The following is a 20681-nucleotide window of genomic DNA, read 5'->3' on the forward strand; positions in this document are numbered from 1 at the left end:
CTAACAATTTATTTATGAATATTAGTATGCCATAAACAAATAAGTCCTTGAAGGTTGGGGAGAGAGACGTGATAACACATGTGTTCACTGTCATAGTGGCGCCTGTCATCCTGTCACTGGCAAGGTAAAGATAGGAGTGTCACTTTAAGTGGACTATGTAGTAAGCACTTCTCAAAACACAAAACAATAAATAAAATAATTAAAAGTTACTCAATATTATCTTGTTTTTCCTTTTAAATAAAAATTCGACATAAAACAGTTTATTTTTCGGTGTAAAGATAAAATCGATGTTTTCTTTCTCCATTGGTAGTCACAGTTGGTTAAAAACAAGTTACTGCATTATAATTAAGTGTTTAATTTCCTTTTTTACTGCTGTTTTATGAGTTTTGGCTCTTGCCACATATGTAAACATTCATTTTTCAATACCCATTATTTCCAAACCAATTTTTGAAATTGAGATTATTAACTTCATGCTCTTCTATTTATTCTATTTAGAATTTAGTTAACTATTTTTTGTCGATATTTGAGTTATGCTCACATTCTTTTTATTTACATTATGACACTGTAAATGCTTGTGTGTATTTCTTTGTGCATATAGCTATTTTTGTAAGAAAAAAAACACTAACATCAAGAATGACTTGATCCAAAGGGGTGTGTATATCTTGAGGATTCTTAGTATATACTGACATTTTTTTCTCTTTCTTTTTCCCTCTGGGCCATTTATTACCTTTTTTTTTCTTCTGTTAGCATAAGTTTAAAACAACTTCAAAGTTTAGAAAAAGTCACAAGGTCAGTTGGAAAAAAATCCCATTGGTTCCCTGAACGCTGTGCTGCTTGTTTGGTGCTCCTGTTTGGGAACATTTCCTGGAGCAGGAACCCCGACTCCATCCAGCCACAGTGGAGTGGGGAGAGCCATCCTTCTCCACATCCAAGACTGACCCATGCACCAGCAAAGTCATTTACAGCCAAAGCTGCAGAGTGCAGCATCTCACTGGGCGTTACTTCTTTACCTACCTCAGCCCGGAACATTCCCTTAGATTTTCTTTGACTTTCATGACCTGACACATATTAAAATTATAGGCCATGTAGTATGAATTATAAACTTTGTAGAACTCTCTGATGTCTGAGTTGCAGCTAGCTGCCAATTATTCATTCTTTAGGAAATAAAAGTCTCTTGTCTTTGGTTTAAGTGATAGGTGCCATGCAAATAAATGAGCAATGAACAGCAACTACGTGTTGCTAATTGTTTAGACACATGATGGTGGATGCATGTATAAATCTTAGCGCTGTGAACCTGTGAGACTAGGAGGTAAACAAGGGAGGCTAACACTGCACCGGGGCACTCACTGTATGATCTCCTACAGGTACTATCTTCCTAAAAAGTTCACTCAGTGCAATATTGAGGAATATCATGACTTCCTGAATAGCGGTGGAGGGGCCTGCCTGTTTAACAAGCCTTCCAAGGTAATAAGGTGATCGAGATTAATTATTTATGAATCATTACACTGTCGCCAACACCAGTTTCCATCTGTTTGATCTACAAGAGAACTTTTCTATTTGACCGGATGGGCTACCTGTCTGTAATTCAAGTCTAGCTTTATTCTGGGAAGGTTGGGTTTATTCTGATGGTGTGGCTAGCTGGTGGACGTTACCTGGAATTTTGTTTTGTGTTCTTTCATCCTTTCTAGCTACAAAAGTGCGCGAATGTATTTTTGTTCTGTAACGTGAAAAGTTTGGTTAACTTTTAAATTAATATTACACAGCTAAGTAACAGTAATTACAGTTCACTAATGTTACACATCGCCATTGGACAAACTATATTTAAAAGACAGAAAAATGATGACAGTTAAAAAGTAAAATAGGCTTAGAAATCTCCCTGTGATTAGGTCAAAAACCTCTTTAATTCCAAGAACTAATTGTTACTTCTTCTCGGCAAAGCAGTGTTCACAGACATAGGCCTGTTTCACGTTGAACAAGTTAGTAGGCACAATAATTTTGTGATCACTTTCTAATCTAAAAGAGACTGTTCACGAAGCACCTTCAGACCCTGGGAGCCTCATGCCTGTAATTTTAACAGTCAGGAAGCTAAGAAATAATAAAGCTCGCCCTGTGTTCAAAACCAGCTTGAGCCAGAGCTACCGAGGCTATACTGAGACCTTGTCTTAAAATAAAAAAGGAAAAGGAGAGGTGCAGTCTGAAAATGCCACCCTGAACCCCATTTCTTTGCATGCTGACAAAAGCTAATTAAAGCGAAACAAAACAAAAACCCTAAGGGCTGGAAAGATGGCTCAGCAGTTAACACATGCAGCCTCCCTGTGATCCGTGCTGTGTGGCGCACAGTTTCCTGTAACTGCAGCTCAACGGGATTTAATATTTTTGGCCTCTGCAGGTACCCGCACTCTCATGCATCAAGCGCACAGGCACAGGCACAGGCACACATGCAGTGGGAGGGGATTAAAATTAAATCCCAAGAGGGGAAATTAGAACAGCCCTCCTTAGTGTAGACATAAAAATATTTTTAAAGATTTAATTTTTTAATTTTACGAGTTTTGCCTGCATACGTATATGGGAGCTGCAGGCACACCTTTCGTCTCAGGACTCCAAACGAGTTCCAGACTGTCAGAGCTCCAGGAATAGACGATCGTGAGCTGGCATTCAGGTGCTGGGAATGGGACCTGGTCCTCTACAGGAGCAGCAGGTGCTGTTAACCACCGAAAAAAATAACCAGGGGATTTTCCCAGGTGGTTAGATTTGATCCCCAGTGACAGTTCTACGCCGCTGATGAATTAGAAGGTCGGCTTCTATCACTGACGGGTGTTTAAGAGTCAAGTCTCTGCTATGAAGTCATCATCTCGTGCTTTCCTTCGTTGTGCTGTGATGCATTTTATCACTGGCTGTTGAATCCAGCACCCACCTCCCTCACACACACACACACACACACACACACACACACACACACACACGCACGCACACACACACAGGCAGACCAAGCATGCGCTGTACTGTTAAGCACTTCCTTACCCAGTGCTGAGTGACAGTGTAGTCTAGGATTCCTCACTCCACATTCCCTGCTTTCTTACTGAAGTGGACTTTCCCTGTCAAGCTGGCTTTTGTCGATGGCTAGATCGTCTTTCGGTGGTGACGTTCACTGTATCCTACTTGGTGCACATATAGCGTAAATACGAAGGACTAAACCTTCTAAAGTTCCAGGGTCTAAAGTGGTCCTTTGTGCTCTGAGGTAAGTAAAAGTAGAGTGAGAGTGGACAGCGTATACACCAGGTGTGCTGCTGTGCCGTTAGCCCTGTGAGTTTTTCATGTTGTTGTTTCTATACCTCAGCCCTGTCTGGTTTCCCTCCCACAGCTTCTTGATCCTCCCGAGTGTGGAAACGGCTTCATTGAAACCGGAGAGGAGTGTGATTGTGGCACCCCTGCGGTAAGTCCCTGTCATTTTGAGGATCCCTTTTAGGGAGCTAGCTCCATGCTCTTGGCAATAGTACTGTGCATTACGTCTTTGAAATTTTGTGGGATTTGTGGGTGGATGATGGTTATCATGAGTTTGAACATGCGCTTTAAAAAGTTATCTTGGTACTTTTGGGAAAAAAATGACAGCATTTTCTAATGTTTTACAACTGCTTATATTCCTTAGGAATGTGCCCTTGAAGGGGCAGAGTGTTGTAAGAAATGCACCTTGACCCAGGACTCTCAATGCAGTGATGGCCTGTGTTGTAAAAAGTGCAAGGTAAATAATTTGCCAATTAACGGCTAAAGGTTGAAAGGCAGGCTTGTGCTTAAACTGGTAAGGCTATGCATGTATAACCCAACAGCCCTATCTAACACATAGCAAATGTCTGAATTTCCAGCGGCTACAAGATCCCCCTGAAGTCTTCTGTGGCTTTGGTTAGTATTCCCATTTAATAGTAACTTACCCAATGTCTTAAAACCAGTACAGGAGCTAGGGCCTGAACTGTTACTTCTCAGAGACTACCTTTTCATCCTAGCTCCCTGTGTGCAGACACCTTAAAGAGAACCAGGTGTTAACTACTCTTAGAGTGGAAGATGTTCAATGTCGTCTTCTTTTCTTAGTGACTGGCTTGATACATCCTCAGGGAACATAAGGAACAAGAGGGATCTTTTAGATAAGATAATACTAAATTGACAAACAGATGAGAATGCATCTTTATTTCCTATCCCATTTCCTCTTTAGACTTACCTCCAAATATTTAAACATTTACATCAAGATTAAAAGTTATTTAGGGCTTACCTCCCCTCGTACATTACCTGATAATAATGCTCTGTGACCCGTGAGCTTTAGGAACCATCTATCACTATGTGTTTATGGAGCAGAGCCTCACGTTTGAACAGTAATTAGCATAGATTCTGTTCATATTTGTTGAGTGGATAAAATGAACATGTGTGGTCCTTTCAAAGATTGTTTGCTGACTGGATAGCTTCAATGAGTTAAAGGCATAGAAAGCTCTCATGGTAACTCTCCTCGTTGGGCTAAGCACCTTTGGCTCATGACAGACATCTTAAATCTGGATCTCCCTGCTGACACCAACATTCTAGTCTGGATAAGAATAAGGCATTCTGTCTGCAGTCAGGTTGTACCTTGTGCTTTGTAGGAGGTTAGCAACATCCTTGGGTTTTACCCATTAGATTCTAGAGGTGCTGCCCTAGTTAGGACAACCAAAATGTCTCTAGGTATTGTGAAATATCCCATTTGGGGCACAGTCACCCCTGACAGATACCTCTGTTTTAGGTAAGGCTCACCAGTACACTTTGGAATAGGCTCCGTCATGCTGATTTTAACCGTTGAGCTGCTCTGATCTAAGGTTGCTAAGGAACCTGCAGAGACTGGCTCAGAGAGGTCTTGCTGTGCTGCTGCCGACCCCCAGCCCTGCTAGCAGTGGTCCATGTTGTTTCCAACCCATTGCTCCATCTCAGGCAACCTTTGAAGAGGTGTCTGAAAGCATTCTCAGTAGATGATTTCATTGTGGCTCAGGTGCCTGGAAGGCTCTGAGGAGGAAGTCAGGGAGCAGGATGCTGTGCACGTTTCTATGAGTGGAGGACAAACGCATAGATGGACCTAGTTCCCGGGTGTCATCATTTTGGAGAGGAAAGAGAAGAGGAGGACAAATGCATAGTTCCCGATGTCATCATTTTGGAGAGGAAAGAGGAGAGGGGTGAAATGGGGGGCAGCTTCTGATAACTTGCCGTGTCCCTGTTCTGCTCTGTCTAATGAGTTAAATTGCAGTGTGTAAATCCAGTGAGACTCAAGATTGATCCCACAGCATCATACCTGTAAGAAGTATTTGTAGTAAGCAATTCCGCAAGACCCCTCCAGAGGCACAAATAATAGAAAATTCAGAAAGAGTAGAAGACCAAGGTTTAAATAATATGTAGAGATGAGGCAAGGGGTGAGAAGGAAAACTCAGGGAAAGAACAGCTTTGCTGGAAAGTAACAGCTATGTGGTCCAAACTTAACTTTGCAGTTTCCAGCAGGTGGAGCAAGAAGCAGGAACGAAAGCTATTAGATAAAAGCGTAAACCAGGAAGCCCAAGCCCAAATCCAAGGCCTACTTGGGAAGAGTTCCTAGAACTTGGGATAACTCGCCCTTGAACCTCCGTACTGTTTTAGCAGGATGTTGTGACATTTATGTGTGGTGACTACTGGAAGTTACATCACCTACAAGAAACTATCTCTTGCAGTTCTTAAAATAGCAGTTGGTTCAGTAACTGTGTTTTGTACAGGATGTCATCTTAAAGTAGTTTCAGTTTGCATTTTTCTTTTAATATGGTACTGTGAGAGGATTTTTTTTTAATGTTTTCACAGTTTTACACATAGAGTGTTGTTCTTTTCAGTTTCAGCCTCTGGGGACCGTGTGCCGGGAGGCAGTGAATGACTGTGACATCCGTGAAATATGTTCAGGAAATTCGAGCCAGGTAACCTACAAAAATTACTCTATGCATGATGAGTAAAGGAAACCAGGGACAAGAAATACAAACGGGCAAGATGTCATTTGTCCCTGTCACATCACACTTCCCCCTCCACCTCCCTTAATCTCTGTATGTATAGGTATGGGGTTGGGGATCGAACCAAGGTCTTTTTTTTTTTTTTTTCTTTTTTTCTTTTCTTTTTTTTTTTTTTTAACACCATAATAATAGAATTTTATATCGTTTCAAACACAAGAAAAGGGGAGCATTTTCAGTTACAAAAATCCTTACAATTTTTTAAAACTTTCTAAGTGGGCCAATGTAATAAATATATTCAGTGATCCATCATGTCTAATTCTTTTTTTTTTTTTTGTATTTCCTAAGTTATTTTTATTTTAAACTTTTTTTTATTTTTTTTTTTTATTTTATTTTTTTTTATTATCTTGAGTATTTCTTATATACATTTCAAGTGTTATTCCCTTTCCCGGTTTCCGGACAGACATCACCCTCCCCCCTCCCCTTCCTTGTGGGTGTTCCCCTCCCAAACCTCCCCCCATTGCCACCCTCCCCGCATAGTCTAGTTCACTGGGGGTTCAGTCTTAGCAGGACCCAGGGCTTCCCCTTCCACTGGTGCTCTTACTAGGATATTCATTGCTACCTATGGGGTCAGAGTCCAGGGTCAGTCCATGTATAGTCTTTAGGTAGTGGCTTAGTCCCTGGAAGCTCTGGTTGCTTGACATTGTTGTACTTTTGGGGTCTCGAGCACCTTCAAGCTCTTCCAGTTCTTTCTCTGATTCCTTCAACGGGGGACCTATTCTCAGTTCAGTGCTTTGCTGCTGGCATTCGCCTCTGTATTTGCTGTATTCTGGCTGTGTCTCTCAGGAGCGATCTACATCCGGCTCCTGTCGGTCTGCACTTCTTTGCTTCATCCATCTTGTCTAATTGGGTGGCTGTATATGTATGGGCCACCTGTGGGGCAGGCTCTGAATGGGTGTTCCTTCAGTCTCTGTTTTAATCTTTGCCTCTCCCTTCCCTGCCAAGGGTATTCTTTTTCCTCATTTAAAGAAGGAGTGAAGCATTCACATTTTGATCATCCGTCTTGAGTTTCCTTTGTTCTAGGGATCTAGGGTAATTCAAGCATTTGGGCTAATAGCCACTTATCAATGAGTGCATACCATGTATGTCTTTCTGTGAGTGGGTTAGCTCACTCAGGATGATATTTTCCAGTTCCAACCATTTGCCTACGAATTTCATAAACTCGTTGTTTTTGATAGCTGAGTAATATTCCATTGTGTAGATGTACCACATTTTCTGTATCCATTCCTCTGTTGAAGGGCATCTGGGTTCTTTCCATTTTCTGGCTATTATAAATAAGGCTGCGATGAACATAGTGGAGCACGTGTCTCTTTTATATGTTGAGGCATCTTTTGGGTATATGCCCAAGAGAGGTATGGCTGGATCCTCAGGCAGTTCAATGTCCAATTTTCTGAGGAACCTCCAGACTGATTTCCAGAATGGTTTTACCAGTCTGCAATCCCACCAACAATGGAGGAGTGTTCCTCTTTCTCCACATCCTCGCCAGCATCTGCTGTCACCTGAGTTTTTGATCTTAGCCATTCTCACTGGTGTGAGGTGAAATCTCAGGGTTGTTTTGATTTGCATTTCCCTTATGACTAAAGATGTTGAACATTTCTTTAGGTGTTTCTCAGCCATTCGGCATTCCTCAGCTGTGAATTCTTTGTTCAGCTCTGAACCCCATTTTTTAATAGGGTTATTTGTTTCCCTGCGGTCTAACTTCTTGAGTTCTTTGTATATTTTGGATATAAGGCCTCTATCTGTTATAGGATTGGTAAAGATCTTTTCCCAATCTGTTGGTTGTCGTTTTGTCCTAACCACAGTGTCCTTTGCCTTACAGAAGCTTTGCAGTTTTATGAGATCCCATTTGTCGATTCTTGATCTTAGAGCATAAGCCATTGGTGTTTTGTTCAGGAAATTTTTTCCAGTGCCCATGTGTTCCAGATGCTTCCCTAGTTTTTCTTCTATTAGTTTGAGTGTGTCTGGTTTGATGTGGAGGTCCTTGATCCACTTGGACTTAAGCTTTGTACAGGGTGATAAGCATGGATCGATCTGCATTCTTCTACATGTTGCCCTCCAGTTGAACCAGCACCATTTGCTGAAAATGCTATCTTTTTTCCATTGGATGGTTTTGGCTCCTTTGTCAAAAATCAAGTGACCATAGGTGTGTGGGTTCATTTCTGGGTCTTCAATTCTATTCCATTGGTCTATCTGTCTGTCTCTGTACCAATACCATGCAGTTTTTATCACTATTGCTCTGTAATACTGCTTGAGTTCAGGGATAGTGATTCCCCCTGAAGTCCTCTTATTGTTGAGGATAGCTTTAGCTATCCTGGGTTTTTTGTTATTCCAGATGAATTTGCAAATTGTTCTGTCTAACTCTTTGAAGAATTGGATTGGTATTTTGATGGGGATTGCATTGAATCTGTAGATTGCTTTTGGTAAAATGGCCATTTTTACTATATTAATCCTGCCAATCCATGAGCATGGGAGATCTTTCCATCTTCTGAGGTCTTCTTCAATTTCTTTCCTCAGTGTCTTGAAGTTCTTATTGTACAGATCTTTTACTTGCTTGGTTAAAGTCACACCGAGGTACTTTATATTATTTGGGTCTATTATGAAGGGTGTCGTTTCCGTAATTTCTTTCTCGGCTTGTTTCTCTTTTGTATAGAGGAAGGCAACTGATTTATTTGAGTTAATTTTATACCCAGCCACTTTGCTGAAGTTGTTTATCAGCTTTAGTAGTTCTCTGGTGGAACTTTTGGGATCACTTAAATATACTATCATGTCATCTGCAAATAGTGATATTTTGACCTCTTCTTTTCCGATCTGTATCCCCTTGATCTCCTTTTGTTGTCTGATTGCTCTGGCTAGAACTTCAAGAACTATATTGAATAAGTAGGGAGAGAGTGGGCAGCCTTGTCTAGTCCCTGATTTTAGTGGGATTGCTTCAAGTTTCTCTCCATTTAGTTTAATGTTAGCAACTGGTTTGCTGTATATGGCTTTTACTATGTTTAGGTATGGGCCTTGAATACCTATTCTTTCCAGGACTTTTATCATGAAGGGGTGTTGAATTTTGTCAAATGCTTTCTCAGCATCTAATGAAATGATCATGTGGTTCTGTTCTTTCAGTTTGTTTATATGATGGATCACGTTGATGGTTTTCCTTATATTAAACCATCCCTGCATGCCTGGGATGAAGCCTACTTGGTCATGGTGGATGATTGTTTTGATGTGCTCTTGAATTCGGTTTGCCAGAATTTTGTTGAGTATTTTTGCGTCGATATTCATAAGGGAAATTGGTCTGAAGTTCTCTTTCTTTGTTGGGTCTTTGTGTGGTTTAGGTATAAGAGTAATTGTGGCTTCATAGAAGGAATTCGGTAGGGCTCCATCTGTTTCAATTTTGTGGAATAGTTTGGACAATATTGGTATAAGGTCTTCTATGAAGGTTTGATAGAATTCTGCACTAAACCCGTCTGGACCTGGGCTCTTTTTGGTTGGGAGACCTTTAATGACTGCTTCTATTTCCTTAGGAGTTATGGGGTTGTTTAACTGGTTTATCTGTTCCTGATTTAACTTCGATACCTGGTATCTGTCTAGGAAATTGTCCATTTCCTGAAGATTTTCAAGTTTTGTTGAATATAGGTTTTTATAGTAAGATCTGATGATTTTTTGAATTTCCTCTGAATCTGTAGTTATGTCTCCCTTTTCATTTCTGATTTTGTTAATTTGGACGCACTCTCTGTGTCCTCTCGTTAGTCTGGCTAAGGGTTTATCTATCTTGTTGATTTTCTCAAAGAACCAACTTTTGGTTCTGTTGATTCTTTCTATGGTCCTTCTTGTTTCTACTTGGTTGATTTCAGCTCTGAGTTTGATTATTTCCTGCCTTCTACTCCTCCTGGGTGTATTTGCTTCTTTTTGTTCTAGAGCTTTTAGGTGTGCTGTCGAGCTGCTGACATATGCTCTTTCCTGTTTCTTTCTGCAGGCACTCAGCGCTATGAGTTTTCCTCTTAGCACAGCTTTCATTGTGTCCCATAACTTTGGGTATGTTGTACCTTCATTTTCATTAAATTCTAAAAAGTTTTTAATTTCTTTCTTTATTTCTTCCTTGACCAGGTTATCATTGAGTAGAGCATTGTTCAATTTCCACGTATATGTGGGCATTCTTCCCTTATTGTTATTGAAGACCAGTTTTAGGCCGTGGTGGTCCGATAGCACGCATGGGATTATTTCTATCTTTCTGTACCTGTTGAGGCCCGTTTTTTGACCAATTATATGGTCAATTTTGGAGAAAGTACCATGAGGAGCTGAGAAGAAGGTATATCCTTTTGCTTTAGGACAGAATGTTCTATAAATATCCGTTAAGTCCATTTGGCTCATGACTTCTCTTAGTCTGTCTACATCTCTGTTTAATTTCTGTTTCCATGATCTGTCCATTGATGAGAGTGGGGTGTTGAAATCTCCCACTATTATTGTGTGAGGTGCAATGTGTGTTTTGAGCTTTAGTAAGGTTTCTTTTACATATGTAGGTGCCCTTGTATTTGGGGCATAGATATTTAGGATTGAGAGTTTATCTTGGTGGATTTTTCCTTTGATGAATATGAAGTGTCCTTCCTTATCTTTTTTGATGACTTTTAGTTGAAAATTGATTTTATTTGATATTAGAATGGCTACTCCAGCTTGCTTCTTCTGACCATTCGCTTGGAAAATTGTTTTCCAGCCTTTCACTCTGAGGTAATGTCTGTCTTTGTCTCTGAGGTGTGTTTCCTGTAGGCAGCAGAATGCAGGGTCCTCGTTGCGTATCCACGAACCAAGGTCTTATGCTTGCCAGGCAAATGTTCTACCATTGAGCTCTTGGGTTCAATGTTCTTGAATGTTCTACGTTCAGCTCATGGGTCCCATCATGGTTGACTAGCATCTTTTTCTGTTGTCATCTTTGCAAAATCTCGCATGATGTCACGTGCAACATAACCACACACCTGGCTGTGTTTTGGCTGAACAAATAAACCTGGGAAGAAGGGACAGGTGGGCTACTCATCACAATGGGCATCTTCTTCTTTCCCAGTGACCACATAACACAAGGCTAGTAGAGAAATTTATGTTTTCTGTAGGGAGCTGGTTTTATTTAACAAAACCGTAGAAACGTAAATGCACGTCTGGCAGGGCAAGAACTGCCAACATTCTTCTTTGCTTCCAGAGAAGAAGGATTAAGAAGTGATATGTCTATAATGGTAAAAATGACTGATCTAAAGGATACAAAGAGATCTTTATGTAAGAGTATTCCCCCCTTTTACCATGTAATTAGCAGAGTTTTCTAAGCTCTGGTGGCATTATTAATGACAGTAATTACCACTAAGCCTCCTAGGTATAAGGGTACTACATCGATGTGATTATAGATGAGCAGGAATTATTAAATAATCACAAACCCTAACTCCATGGTTCACGGAGGTGCAGTGTTGAGTTTGGCTGAACCTTGATAGAGATTGTTATAGGGGATTGTTCCCTTCTTTTAATATGTTACATCCATTATAAATGGTGTCTATGAAATTACACATTAATGATGTAAAAAAGTTTCTGTGACAGAAATAAACAGGATGCGAAGTCTCTCGTTACCTTTTACTTGTATCTTAAGCATCAAGACTGTAGAAAAGGCTAGATGATGGCTTTAGAGAAGAAATAATTGGTTGGTTTCTCCAGCACATCTTTTCCCTGTCATTTTATACTGGCCATCTTCCCCAAGTATAATATATAATTCTATAATAATTAATTATAGACTGCCTAACCTGGGTTTTTCTCTCACTGGAGTAGTAAACCATATCCAGCCGGTTGTGTGCTCACCAGAGTACTTTATAATTTTTAAGCCACTTGAAGGAAAGGCAATGTGATGAAGTATAACATTCTTTCCCAAAGTTACTAACAGCAGAGGCTCCAGTCCTTCTCCCTGCCCCCTTTCAGAATCCTCACCATTTCTGTCTTTTAAAAAATATTTTTGTTTTTATTTTGAAAGTTTGCTTACAAATTAACAAATTAGTGGACTTTCAGATGTATTTCATTTTGGTCGCTCTCCTCTCCATCTTCCTGCCTTTTCTTTCTCTGCTGCGTCCTGCACTCCCAGGATTTTAAGTGAAAGGCTATACTGCTCCTTGTCGTAAAAGGCAGGAAAGTGTACTTATGGCTTCTCCGGATGGGACCTGTTCCTGGCTTTTGTCTTGAGTCCCACTTCCTTCTCTAAAGACTAGGGAGTCTGAATGAAGCATCTGCTAATGCATATGTTATCTACCAAGCCGTTCTAGTAAGTTCTTTTCTCTGTCTCTGGTAGATGTCATAGTTCTCAAGGGATGCTCATTCAGTATATTTCTTCTTGCCTCCTTTTAATCATCTGCCTTTATGTCTGGTTTATGGGAATTGGTGTATTATCAGCTATGATTATATAAAATGAGAACGTTAACAGGATTGGGTTAGCCTGATGTTTGGTCCGAGTTTGGGTGATAGTTGGCTCTTTTTTTTCCTAGTGTGCCCCCAATGTGCATAAAATGGATGGATATTCGTGTGATGGTACTCAGGTAAGCCACTCATTTTTACCTAAAATTCCCATGAATTTTAGTGCCAGCATGAAAGAAACACTAAAATTATATTTCAGTAAGATCAGTTTGAATGGGTCACAATCAATTCAGATGACAACACTCACGTGATGTGTTCCCCAACTGTATGTCCTTTTCCCACTTTGTAGTAATGTTGTTACCACTGACTGATGGGTGTTCATTTTCTCGTTTTAGGGAATTTGCTTTGGAGGAAGATGTAAAACCAGAGATAGACAATGCAAATACATCTGGGGGCAAAGTAAGTTGCCACATGGCTTGATCATTTTTCCACACGGCATTGGCACACTTTTATTAGGGTCTATGAGCTAGAAGTAAATTGTTGACCATTTCATAACTGGGGGCTTCTCAAAACCACTGCAAGATTGAGTAAGAACACTTTTCTAGGAATTAGAGAAAGGCACCTTTTTTGAAAAGTCGTGGCCCCACAGTTTCTGGCTGGTTGGCAGTGCCTGTGAATAAGGCAGTAGGTGTCTTTGCTGCTGGGCAGGCAAACCTGCCTGATGCAAAACTTGGAGAGCAGTCTTGATTTCAGCTCCTCAGCTGAGTGCCCTTCGGCAGAAGATCCCATCTGGCCTTGTAGAGCCATATGGGATGGACATGGTCTCTAGGTAGGGTATCCTTGTCTTAGACCTAAGCATGTTAAGTAGAGTTTCTTTTATCAACTGTCAACTTCAAGCTCCAACTGGCTTTCACAGTTATAGGTGACCTTCTACTGAAGTAGCTCACTTGTGAAGAACAGAAATGTTAATGTTATCTTTCTCAAAATCGGTCAGAGCTTTAAAGGAGAATATTGCCATTTTTATCTAAATATTAGTGTTTACATTTACAAAATCTAAATTTGTATTTAAAGTTTGTGTTAAATATTTTTCCCAGAATTAATAGCCAATATTTTTGGAAGATGTTTTTGTTCTAACCCTTTAAAATGTTTGTGTTTTGTTTTGTTTCTTTTTTTATGTTTTGTTTTGTTTTTTGGTGCAGGTAGAGTGTTAATCTGTAGCCCAGCCATATACCTTGGCCAGTCAGACCTTGAATCTGTAAGCTTGCCTCAAGCTAGGCTCACAGGCACATGCTACCAGGCCTGCACATTTGAAGTTTTTTAAAAAGACAGTTTGTAGTAGGAGAAGCTGTAAAATGAATCACAGTCCTTAGATGTCGTAGTACTTGGAATCCTTTTGGGAAACAAACATTGTTCTCTGAGTCTCTTGAGAAGCATTGAGCTAAGGAGAAAATTTAGCCAGGCAGCTTTGTACTCTAAATAAAGGGGCACTATTTTTATTTCTTCTGCTTGAGCAAAACAGGTGAGGGACTAGCAATGCACTTAGCTACCATTTAATACGTGCAAGTTGAGTATCTTTTATTGAAAATGCCTGATACCAGAAACGTGAAGATTGTGGAACACTTGTACATAGATAATGAGGTGCAATCAAGCATGCAGTTAATTTTATGTAATGTTTTTAGTATCCTTAATGCACCTGTATTTTTACTGAGACATTTTGCCTCATATTAGGACATGTACATTTCTTTTTAGAAAGTATTTATTCAGCATGAGTGTGTGAGTGTGTGATATGTATGCGTGGTATGGTGTATGAGCCTGTGTGCAGAAGGGGACATATCAGGAATCTTCCTCCATCACTCTCCACCGTATTCTCTTGAGACAGGGTCTCTCACTGAACCAGGAACTCAGCTGGCATGTAGCAAGCCCCAGCGATTCTCCTCGCCCTACCCCATGTCTCTGGGGTTGCAGGCACATGCATGTGCATTCTTGGCTTTGTTCATGAATTGAACCCAAGTCCTCATGCTTGCATAGTTCATTACTCACTGTGCCATATTGTCATGATATTTTCTTTTTGTGGTATCTTATTAGCTCTTGAAAAGTCTCGAAACATGAAGCATTTCAGATTTTTGGATTAGCAATACTTAACTTGTATCACCAATCGGCATTTGATTAGTTTACAAAAGTCTTTGTTATTGTTTTTTGCTTTTTTTCAAATAGGAGTTCTTGTAGCCTAGGCTGGCCTTGATTCTCCTGTGGGAGAGGATGATAAGGCTCCTGTCTTCATCTCCCAATTGCTGAACTGATAGTCTTATTCTGGCTGGTGGGAAAATCATTTTGATCTAGCAGGTGTCTCGGATATGCTGGCTTCAGAAAAGACAAAAATCAGCGAAGATGCTGGAATATCTTAAGTTCCACTTACCTTCAAAGAGTTGGCATGAACTCAATATCATCTCAAAGCATAATAAAATATTTTTATAGCAGTTAAGAATTAGTAAATGAGGTAAAAATTATTCTGTTCTTTCTTGAATCCAAGTATACTGCATAGCATTTGAATCATTTTGCCCATTTTATTTAATGTTTCTGATTGAGAAGTTATGCATCAGGTGCTGTGATTAAAATAAATACTCAAGGTTAATTCCCTACATAGTGCCAGATCCTGGGGAGTATTCTCTCAGTCTAAAGTCTATCCTCCCTCACGAGACTACATGTACTTGGCTTTCTTAATCCAAATAGGTTCCACGGAAGATGTACCCATGCCTTCTGTGATATGGCACACCTTTTGGGATGGTAAAATTCCTGTTTTTGTCACTGCTAACACTACAGTGAGCATGGCTTCATACGGCAGCGTCCCATGTTACCTCCATTACTCATGTACAGTTCTTTTCTTCTTCAGAGGTGACTGCATCTGACAGGTACTGCTATGAGAAACTGAACATTGAGGGGACTGAGAAGGGCAACTGTGGGAAAGACAAAGACACGTGGACACAGTGCAACAAACGGTGAGTGCTCACGGAACCCAGAGGTCATATGTCATTCAGTTTACAAGCATACAGTCCATGTGAGATGTTCCTGTTTGAGGTGAACGGTAAAGCACGGTCTCCGGTCTAGTCTCCTCTCCCTTCCCCAGAGCTCCAGCATCACACAGGACTCCAGTTCTCAACATGGACCTGGACCTCTTTCTTAGGGTCCTTGTACAAGAATAACCAGAAGGCTCTGCTATAGTTGCTACACTCTCTCACCTAGACAGAACCTTCCAGCACCTTAAGACTGAGGAAGATTGAAGCCACATAATCAATGCTGCTGAGTGAATTAGCTAGCTCTGACCTTTCTAAACTACCTTTTGTCTTTGCTAAATGTCTCAATGTTTCATTGTCCTGTGTAGGTAAGAATAATTAATTCCATATTTCCTCTGTATGTTGTCCAAACATAGATCATGGTTGTTTTCCCCTTTGTTCCCTGCCAATTATTGTGAAGTATCCTCCTGTGTCTGTGCTGTCATTTGTATAGCCAAGCCCTCCAACTCTAAGGACTACAAAATCCCTTGAGCTCCCTCTACTGGAATTCTTTTGCCAAGCATACTATTACCAGAATAGTCCTCTAAGCCCTTTTGAATACATTAGGGTCTTTGCTCAAATTTCGATATCTCTGTATAGCTAATTAACAGAGTAGTCATCATGTAGTGAATCTACACTGTGTGCTGAGTACACTCACCATCTCATGTTAGTGAGTCTGTATGGCATCAGGAAAGCCTTCATTTCAGACATGAAGAAACCAAAGCGAGATCAGTGCCAGGGCCCAAGTGCATGTCTTACCCCTCTAGCATTCACCTTCTCTGGGCATCAAGCCTGCACAGGACCAAGCTCCTCCTCTCCCACTGATGCCAGTTAAGGCAGTCCTCTGCTACATATGTAGTGGGAGCCACAGACCAGCCCGTGAATACTCTTTGGTTAGTGCTTAGTCCCTGGGAGCTCTGAGGGGTCTGTTAGTTGATACTGTTGTTCGTTCGTTCGTTTGTTCATTCTTTCTTTCTCTCTCTCTTCCTTCTTTCCTTCCTTCTTTCTTTTCTTCCATTTTTATTAAATTGGGTATTTCTTGTTTACATTTCAACTGTTGTTCTTTCTATGGGATTGCAATTCCCTTCAGCTCCTTCAGTCCTCCCTCTAACTCTTCCACTGGGGTCCCCAGGCTCAGTCCAATGGTTGACTGTGAGTAACTGCATCTGTCTTAGGTGCTGGCAGAGCCTCTCAGAGGACAACTGTACCAGGCTCCTGTCGGCAGGCACATCTTGGTTGATATCAGCAATAGTGTAGGAGTTTGGTGTCTGCAGGTGGAATGGATCCTAAGGTGTGCAGTCTCTGGGTGGCCTTTCTTACTTCAGTCTCTACTCTATTTTTTGTTCTTGCATTTTCTTTAGACAGGAACAATTTTGGGTTAAGAATTTTGAGATGGGTGGTGGCCCCATCCCCCAACTGGGGACAATGTCTATCTACTGGAGGTGGTTACTTCAGGTTCTATCCTCCCACTATTGGGCATTTCAGCTAATGTCATCCCCACTGGGTCATGGGAGCCTCTTGAATCCCTGGTGTCTGGGACTTTCAAGTGCTTCCCCCTTCCTCCCCTCCCACTACTGTATATTTCTATTCATTCTCCTGGCCCTCTGGACTTCTTTTATGTCTCCCTCCCTACCTGATCCTGCCCCCCCTTTCACTCCACTTCCTTTCTCCCACCCATGTCACTCCCTCTGTTTCCTGTGATTATTTTGTTTCCCCTATAAGTGGGATTGAAGCATCCTTCCTTCTTGTTAAGTTTCATATGGTGTGTGAGTTGTCCTATGCGTATTCTGAGCTTTGGGGCTGATATCCACGTATCATTCAGTACATATCATATATGTCCTTTTCTCTGTCTGGGTTACCTCACTCACGATGATATTTTCTAGTTCCATCCATTTGCCTGCAAAATTTGTGAAGTCTTTGTTTTTAATAGCTGAGTAGTAGTCCATTGTACCACGTTTTCTGTATTCTTCCATTGAGGGACATCTGGGTGACTTCTACTTTCTGGCTATTATAAATAAGGCTATGAATATAGTGGAGCCCATGTCCTCGCGATATATTGGAGCATCTTTGGGGTATATGCCCAGGAGTAGCATACCTGGGTCTTCAGTAGAACTACTTCCAATTTTCTGAGGAACTGTCACATTGATTTCCAAAGTGGTTGTACTAGTTTGCAATGCAACCAGAAATGGAGGAGAATTCTTTTCTCTACATGCTCGCCAGAGTCTGCTGATGCCTGAGTTTTTGATCTCAGCCATTCTGGTTGGTGTAAGATGGGATCTCAGGGTCATTTTGATTTGCATTTCCCTGATGACTATGAATGATGAGCATTTCTTTAGATGCTTCTTAGCCATTCGAGATTCCTCAGTTGAGAATTGTTTGTTTAGCTTTGTATCCCATTTTTCAATTGGGGGTTATTTGGTTTTCTGGGAGTTCTTTATTTTTTTTTCTTGTACTCTTTTTTTTTGTTTTGTTTTGTTTTGTTTTGTTTTATTAACTTGAGTATTTCTTATATACATTTCAAGTGTTATTCCCTTTCCCGGTTTCCGGGCAAACATCCCCCTCCCCCCTCCCCTTCCTTATGGGTGTTCCCCTCCCAACCCTCCCCCCATTGCCGCCCTCCCCCCATAGACTAGTTCACTGGGGGTTCAGTCTTAGCAGGACCCAGGGCTTCCCCTTCCACTGGTGCTCTTACTAGGATATTCATTGCTACCTATGGGGTCAGAGTCCAGGGTCAGTCCATGTATAGTCTTTAGGTAGTGGCTTAGTCCCTGGAAGCTCTGGTTGCTTGGCATTGTTGTACATATGGGGTCTCGAGCCCCTTCAAGCTCTTCCAGTTCTTTCTCTGATTCCTTCAATAGAGGACCTATTCTCAGTTCAGTGGTTTGCTGCTGGCATTCGCCTCTGTATTTGCTGTATTCTGGCTGTGTCTCTCAGGAGCGATCTACATCCGGCTCCTGTCAGTCTGCACTTCTTTGCTTCATCCATCTTGTCTAATTGGGTGGCTGTATATGTATGGGCCACATGTGGGGAAGGCTCTGAATGGGTGTTCCTTCAGTCTCTGTTTTAATCTTTGCCTCTCCCTTCCCTGCCAAGGGTATTCTTTTTCCTCATTTAAAGAAGGAGTGAAGCATTCACATTTTGATCATCCGTCTTGAGTTTCATTTGTTCTAGCCATCTAGGGTAATTCAAGCATTTGGGCTAATAGCCACTTATCAATGAGTGCATACCATGTATGTCTTTCTGTGATTGGGTTAGCTCACTCAGGATGATATTTTCCAGTTCCAACCATTTGCCTACGAATTTCATAAACTCGTTGTTTTTGATAGCTGAGTAATATTCCATTGTGTAGATGTACCACATTTTCTGTATCCATTCCTCTGTTGAAGGGCATCTGGGTTCTTTCCAGTTTCTGACTATTATAAATAAGGCTGCAGTGAACATAGTGGAGCACATGCCTCTTTTATATGTTGAGGCATCTTTTGGGTATATGCCCAAGAGAGGTATAGCTGGATCCTCAGGCAGTTCAATGTCCAATTTTCTGAGGAACCTCCGGACTGATTTCCAGAATGGTTGTACCAGTCTGCAATCCCACCAACAATGGAGGAGTGTTCCTCTTTCTCCACATCCGCGCCAGCATCTGCTGTCACCTGAGTTTTTGATCTTAGCCATTCTCACTGGTGTGAGGTGAAATCTCAGGGTTGTTTTGATTTGCATTTCCCTTATGACTAAAGATGTTGAACATTTCTTTAGGTGTTTCTCAGCCATTCGGCATTCCTCAGCTGTGAATTCTTTGTTTAGCTCTGAACCCCATTTTTTAATAGGGTTATTTGTTTCCCTGCGGTCTAACTTCTTGAGTTCTTTGTATATTTTGGATATAAGGCCTCTATCTGTTGTAGGATTGGTAAAGATCTTTTCCCAATCTGTTGGTTGCCGTTTTGTCCTAACCACAGTGTCCTTTGCCTTACAGAAGCTTTGCAGTTTTATGAGATCCCATTTGTCGATTCTTGATCTTAGAGCGTAAGCCATTGGTGTTTTGTTCAGGAAATTTTTTCCAGTGCCCATGTGTTCCAGATGCTTCCCTAGTTTTTCTTCTATTAGTTTGAGTGTCTCTGGTTTGATGTGGAGGTCCTTGATCCATTTGGACTTAAGCTTTGTACAGGGTGATAAGCATGGATCGATCTGCATTCTTCTACATGTTGCCCTCCAGTTGAACCAGCACCATTTGCTGAAAATGCTATCTTTTTTCCATTGGGTGGTTTTGGCTCCTTTGTCAAAAATCAAGTGACCATAGGTGTGTGGGTTCATTTCTGGGTCTTCAATTCTATTCCATTGGTCTATCTGTCTGTCTCTGTACCAATACCATGCAGTTTTTATCACTATTGCTCTGTAATACTGCTTGAGTTCAGGGATAGTGATTCCCCCTGAAGTCCTTTTATTGTTGAGGATAGCTTTAGCTATCCTGGGTTTTTTGTTATTCCAGATGAATTTGCAAATTGTTCTGTCTAACTCTTTGAAGAATTGGATTGGTATTTTGATGGGGATTGCATTGAATCTGTAGATTGCTTTTGGTAAAATGGCCATTTTTACTATATTAATCCTGCCAATCCATGAGCATGGGAGATCTTTCCATCTTCTGAGGTCTTCTTCAATTTCTTTCCTCAGTGTCTTGAAGTTCTTATTGTACAGATCTTTTACTTGCTTGGTTAAAAGTCACACCGAGGTACTTTATATTATTTGGGTCTATTATGAAGGGTGTCGTTTCCCTAATTTCTTTCTCGGCTTGTTTCTCTTTTGTATAGAGGAAGGCAACTGATTTATTTGAGTTAATTTTATACCCAGCCACTTTGCTGAAGTTGTTTATCAGCTTTAGTAGTTCTCTGGTGGAACTTTTGGGATCACTTAAATATACTATCATATCATCTGCAAATAGTGATATTTTGACCTCTTCTTTTCCGATCTGTATCCCCTTGATCTCCTTTTGTTGTCTGATTGCTCTGGCTAGAACTTCAAGAACTATATTGAATAAGTAGGGAGAGAGTGGGCAGCCTTGTCTAGTCCCTGATTTTAGAGGGATTGCTTCAAGTTTCTCTCCATTTAGTTTAATGTTAGTAACTGGTTTGCTGTATATGGCTTTTACTATGTTTAGGTTTGGGCCTTGAATTCCTATTCTTTCCAGGACTTTTATCATGAAGGGGTGTTGAATTTTGTCAAATGCTTTCTCAGCATCTAATGAAATGATCAT

At 40.9% G+C, this 20681-nt stretch overlaps 1 protein-coding gene across 19 annotated transcripts in view; it reads left to right on the forward strand.

The window, feature by feature from the left end:
• The window catches only part of Adam22 (ADAM metallopeptidase domain 22), a 254860-nt gene that overhangs the window by 177671 nt on the left and 56508 nt on the right, over positions 1 to 20681 (forward strand). For 18 of the 19 annotated variants that reach the window (XR_005503424.2, XR_010065699.1, XR_010065700.1 and 15 more), the window contains 7 exons: positions 1365 to 1464; positions 3362 to 3433; positions 3647 to 3739; positions 5862 to 5942; positions 12521 to 12571; positions 12785 to 12848; positions 15280 to 15385. Coding sequence is in view for 15 of the 19 variants with exons in the window: in XM_063286647.1 (XP_063142717.1) it covers positions 1365 to 1464; positions 3362 to 3433; positions 3647 to 3739; positions 5862 to 5942; positions 12521 to 12571; positions 12785 to 12848; positions 15280 to 15385 (567 nt within the window). In the remaining 4 variants the exon portion in view is untranslated. Of the gene's footprint in view, positions 1 to 1364; positions 1465 to 3361; positions 3434 to 3646; positions 3740 to 5861; positions 5943 to 12520; positions 12572 to 12784; positions 12849 to 15279; positions 15386 to 20681 lie in introns of those variants that run through there. The other variant, XR_010065701.1, reaches the window with a different exon arrangement.

This window comes from Rattus norvegicus, chromosome 4 (genome assembly GCF_036323735.1).
Source record: "Rattus norvegicus strain BN/NHsdMcwi chromosome 4, GRCr8, whole genome shotgun sequence".
In the NCBI taxonomy this organism is placed as follows: domain Eukaryota; kingdom Metazoa; phylum Chordata; class Mammalia; order Rodentia; family Muridae; genus Rattus; species Rattus norvegicus.